Source organism: Littorina saxatilis, linkage group LG8 (assembly GCF_037325665.1).
Source record: "Littorina saxatilis isolate snail1 linkage group LG8, US_GU_Lsax_2.0, whole genome shotgun sequence".
Classification (NCBI taxonomy): Eukaryota; Metazoa; Mollusca; class Gastropoda; order Littorinimorpha; family Littorinidae; genus Littorina; species Littorina saxatilis.
The window spans coordinates 59,252,733-59,258,369 of record NC_090252.1 but is presented as its reverse complement, the minus strand read 5'-3'; the positions used below and the strand labels follow the sequence as shown (position 1 = coordinate 59,258,369).

At 47.7% G+C, this 5,637-nt stretch overlaps 1 protein-coding gene across 1 annotated transcript in view; it reads left to right on the top strand.

The window, feature by feature from the left end:
• The first annotated feature begins 698 nt into the window (after positions 1-698).
• Positions 699-5,637, top strand: part of LOC138974758 (myb-like protein AA) — a 5,291-nt gene continuing 352 nt past the window's right edge. Inside the window, exons 1-2 of the mRNA XM_070347484.1 lie at positions 699-1,132; positions 4,651-5,637. The exon at positions 4,651-5,637 is cut by the window's right edge and continues 352 nt beyond it. Of these exons, the coding sequence (XP_070203585.1) occupies positions 699-1,132; positions 4,651-5,637 (1,421 nt within the window). The remainder of the gene's footprint in view (positions 1,133-4,650) is intronic.

Here is a 5,637-nt window from a genome sequence, read left to right as displayed (position 1 = left end):
ACGGGTAAAAGGGGACCATTCTCAACTACAACTGTTTTCTTCAACACCGGGCCGGCGACTTGGAAGAAAAACGGCGGAAAACCAACCGGCGCCACACAGTTTAGCGAGAAAACTATACAGCTCCGTTTTGCTCGCCTCGGGCGGACCTGGTGGAGAGAACAACCAGAAATTGAGAAAAACAGCAAACGGTCTTTGTCGAGCTGCTGCGGCTATGTTCGACAACCTCTAAAATCGCACACAGCAAGATTTCCCGCAGTTTGTGTATGTGTGTGTGTGTGTGACTTTTTCTCTCTCTCTCTCTTTCCTTTTCCCTGTATAAAGTTTTTCTTCAATCAATATTCCCGCTCCCCCATCGACACACATAGCAGCCTTTAAATACCATATGTTAACACTGACTAGCCGGCACAAACCCTTGTGCCCTCAACGAGGACGGATCATCGACTATACTGGAGCAGCAAGCAAGCAAGCAGCAGCAAGCAGAGAGAGAGAGAGAGAGAGAAAGACAGAAGGAGATCGAGCCACTGACCACAACAACAACAACAACAACTATGGCCGCGACTCGAGGGATTATAACGACAACAACAACAACAACAACAACAACTGGTCATGCTGAAATGGAGCAGCAGCGGGACAATGATGAGACACTTACTACATATTCATTATATATGCAGGACCCCCGCCTGAAAAATCGTCGGATTATGACGGCCGCCGGTGGTGGTACAACGAGAGGTCAAAAGCGGAAACATGGCCGGGACTCTGACGACTGTTTTATTGTGGAGCTAAAAGCGGCGACGACCAGTACTACTCCTGCGATGATGGCGGCCCCTGACGCGGGTAGTACGCCGCCGGTACTAGTCGTGATGGACTCTGATGATGATGATGACGACGATAATGACGATGACGAAAATACTTCCGAGCAACAGGAGGAGAAGAAGGAGGAGGGGGAGAGGGAGGAGGAGGAGGAGGAGGAGGAGGAGGAGGAGGAGGAGGAGGAGGAGGAGGAGGAGGAGGAGGAGGAGGAGGAGGGGGAGGAGGAGGAGGGGGAGGGGGAGGACGCCACCACCTCTACCATGCAGTTTCCGTATGGCGAAAGCCGCGGAGATATGGACGAAAGAGCGGAACGGCAGCAAAGGTTGGCGTCGATATCGACATCCTATATGGACGCTGAAACATTTCAGCGACTGAAACGCATTCTCGGGAGTATTGACGCGAAATGCGCCGCTGGTGTTTCTGCAGTTAACGAATTACTGAACCGCCGGCCTAGCAGTGTGGCCGCACCACCAGCGCAGCCCCCTCCCCCCTCCTCCCAGGACACTAACACACAATGATGAAACCTCCTTCCCCCCTCCCCCATAATAAGTGTGTTTATAGTATAATAAACCAATATATAAGGACTCTGGTGGCTTCCCCGCTTATATGTTTTGTATGTGTGTGTGTGTGTGTGTGTGTGTGTGTGTGTGTGTGTGTGTGTGTGTGTGTATGTGTGTGTGTGTGTGTGTGTGTGTGTGTGTGTGTGTGTGTGTGTGTGTGTGTGTGTGTGTGTGTGTATGTGTGTGTGTGTGTGTATCCCAAGAGGGTAGCCTGGCGCAGGTCGCCGAACCCACACATATACATACACGGCCCCAGTGAAAAATACACACTCACACACACGCAACACTCACACGAACACTTACACGCAACACTCACTCACAAACACACGAACACGCAAACACACGAACACGCAAACACACGAACACGCAAACACACGAACACGCAAACACACTCACTCACAAACACACGAACACGTAAACACACGAACACGCAAACACACGAACACGCAAACACACGAACACGCAAACACACTCACTCACAAACACACGAACACGCAAACACACTCACTCACAAACACACGAACACGCAAACACACTCACTCACAAACACACTCACTCGCAAACACACGAACACGCAAACACACTCACTCACAAACACACTCACTCACAAACACACTCACTCACAAACACACGAACACGCAAACACACGAACATACACACCGTATAAAGCAAAAATAAAATAAAAAGCGTTTCTAAACGTGTTTCCAGTTCCTCCAAAAAAAAATATAAAAAATAAAAGAATGACAAATAATCAAATAAGTAAAACACACACAACGACAGAGGGCCCGGTAGCCGCTCAGTCTGCCATAAGTACAGGTGGCTGAATACAGCTAAACACGCAGACACCTGGGTAGCGCGACTCCGTTGCTGTTAGCTTTCCACTGGGAGGAAGCGACCCGAATTTCCCAGCAATGGGACAATAAAGTAATGAAAATGAAATGAAAAAAACCCCGAGTGAAACCTATACACACCCCTATACCGGGGGTCTCTCTCTCTCTCTCTCTCTCTCTCTCTCTCTCTCTCTCTCTCTCTCTCTCTCTCTCTCTCTCTCTCTCTCTCTCTCTCTCTCTCTCTCTCTCTCTCTCTCTCTCTGTGCGCTGTGCAGTGATGCCGTGTGAGATGAAATTTTATACGGCCAGTAGATTGCAGCCATGTCGGCGCATATTTACCTTTCACGGCCTATTATTCCAAGTCACACGGGTTATAGGTAGACAATTATTAACTGTGCCTAAGCAATTTTGCCAGGAAAGACCCTTTTGTCAATCGTGGGATCTTTAACATGCACACCCAATGTAGTGTACACTGGGGGGAGAGTTCGGACACTGAAGAGAGTCTGCACACAAAGTTGACTCTGTGAAAAATAAATTTCCGCCGAACCTGGGATCGAACTCACGCTGACAGCGGCCAACTGAATACAAATCCAGCGCGCTACCACTAACTGAGCTATATCCCCGGGAAAAAGGAGTTGAACTACTACAAAACAACAACACACACATTTTTTCCTGCTTTGTGTGCGTATATATATAGAGAGAGAACGATCGGTGAGACAAAATTTCACCTTTTTCTTTTTTCTTCTTGTGAGATTATGGATTTCTGTACTACGAGGAGGATAACGAACACTAAGGTCGACAGCGTAGCACTAATATCATCAGCAAAGACAGAAGCAGTCTGTGAAATGGGAATTCCAGAACATATAGTCATGCAAGTTATTGAAAATCGACGCCTAGATTTTGCTGATGGAGAATTCGACAGCGTAGAGAAACTTTATCTCGCAGCTTACGAGATCGCACAGAGTCCGGAGAAACAGTCAGAATTAGCAAGAAAACTGTACTTAGCCGAAGAAAAAGAAGAAGAAGAAGAAGAACGCCGTCGTCGTCGTCGCGAACAACTAGTTCCTCGAGCGTCGTCGTCGTCGTCGTCGTCGTCGTTTGCACTAATAAAGGAACGCGTACGATTCTTAGCCAAAGAAAACCAGAACTTGAGAAACCGTAAATTCTGCCGAGCTTGTTTAAAAGTGGAGCTAGCTAACAGTGGTATTACTTTCTTACCCTGCGGACATTTTCTCACCTGTGAAAAATGCTCGAACATCTTTGACGATTGTTTGGCTTGCGGCAAGAAAATCATGGGGACCGTCCGCACATTTCTGTCGTAAAAGTGAGTAATTATTATTTTGTGTCAACACACACAGCCACCAATTTTTCCACCACTACCCCCCCTGTCCAGGCAGAATATTGAAATGAAATTGGAAGGAGAGAGAGAGAGAGAGAGAGAGAGAGAGAGAGAGCCGGCCAAAGACTATACACACAACAAGGGGGAAAAAAAAAAGACAAGACATTTTTCTGAGGAAGACAATAAGACTGGAGCCTCAACATATAGTAGTCTAAAAACAAACCCATATACTACTATTACTACTAACGGATAGTGCCGCAAGGGAAGATAACAAATAATGATGGGTCCTTCCACAAAGCTGCATCATTGTACCCAAAAAAAAGCGTGACACGACACACTGCTTCGTGAAAATTGAAAGTGTCTGAAATAAACAAATTGAACTAGTGTATCAACCGTCAACAAACAAACATCATCGTCTGTGTGAACAAATCCATTTAACATTGAGTTTACCGTCATGTAGCTGAACTGCAACGATGTACGATTTAGACTGGTGGGGAGGGAGGAGCTAACAAATCATCGCCTATTTTCGCCGCCGCGGCGCACTTGACGTCAGCGGGCATGTGCTTTTGTGACCCGCGATTCGATTGGTCCGCCGGCTGGGCCGGCTTGTGAATGAATGTGTTGTGAATGGAATTCTCTGAAGCAAGCCGCTGGGCCCGGTAGCAAGGCAAGCCAGCCCAGCCCAGCCACAGCCCAGCCGCTGCGCCACGTCTGACTCTATATCGATTTTTTTTGACTGTACGGGCAAATTTGCCGCACGGGTTGTTTTCCCTCCCCCCTTGACATCTCTCCCAACATTTCGTACGTTTCTTTTCGCGATTTTCACTTTTTGAGCAAAAGTCCGCGCCCCAAAATAATATCAGATCCCGGGCTAAGTTGTTCTTCCGTTCTTCTTCTTTCTCCCCCTCCCCTCCAGGGTGTGTGTGTGTGTGTGTGTGTGTGTGTATAAAATGCCGTACGGGTCAGCTCGAAGGGACACTTGGCCTCACAACCACTACACGAGAGGAGGTTGTTCTTGTCTCAGTTGAATGGTTCTCCTACTACTACCACTCATACTAATAGTACTACCAATACTACTTGTACTTAAAAGTACGTTCTTTTTTCTTAACAGTATGATGGCTAGTAACACACGGAACAACGACGACGGCGGCCGCTGTGGCCGCACGGTGGTACCGAACGGCACTGCGACGCGGATGATAACAAGAGGTCAAAAGCGAAAACTTCATCGACAGAATACAGTATGGAACGGCATCCAGAAAGACCACGATGAACAACAACAACAAGAACAGCAAGAACAGCAACAACAAGAACAGCAAGAACAGCAACAAGAGCCTAGTGGTGGTGGTGTTGTTGCTACCCCGTGGCAGCGCCCACTGAGAAAACAATTAAAACCCAAGAAAATTGTTAAATTTGCCACCACCACCATTACTACTACCACCACTACCACCAACACCGCCAACAACAGCAGCACCAGCGTGGATGACAAACAACAACAACAACAACAACAACAACAACAACAGTTGGATGAAGTTTTTCCAGACATCAATGATGAAATCGAACTCGACTACGAAGACGATGATTTTGACGAGGAACCGATGGTACATGACGCGGAACAAGACGTCGACTCTGCGATCGCCACCACCACCACTGTGACCAGTCAACCACCGCCAGCATCACCGGCCGCAGCGGCGGCGGCAGCCCCAGACGTCATCAACAACACCGACGATGACGACGACGAAAAAACCAATTCCAAAGAGCAACAACAACAACAACAACAACAACAACAACAACAACAACAACAGTTGGATGAAGTTTTTCCAGACATCAATGATGAAATCGAACTCGACTGCGAAGACGATGATTTTGACGAGGAACCGATGGTACATGACACGGAACAAGACGTCGACTCTGCGATCGCCACTACCACCACCGTGACCAGTCAACCACCGCCAGCATCACCCGCAGCGGCAGCAGCCCCAGACGTCATCAACAACACCGACGATGACGACGACGAAAAAGCCAATTCCAAAGAGCAACAACAGCAACAACAACAACAACAACAACAACAACAACAACAACAACAACAACAACAACAACA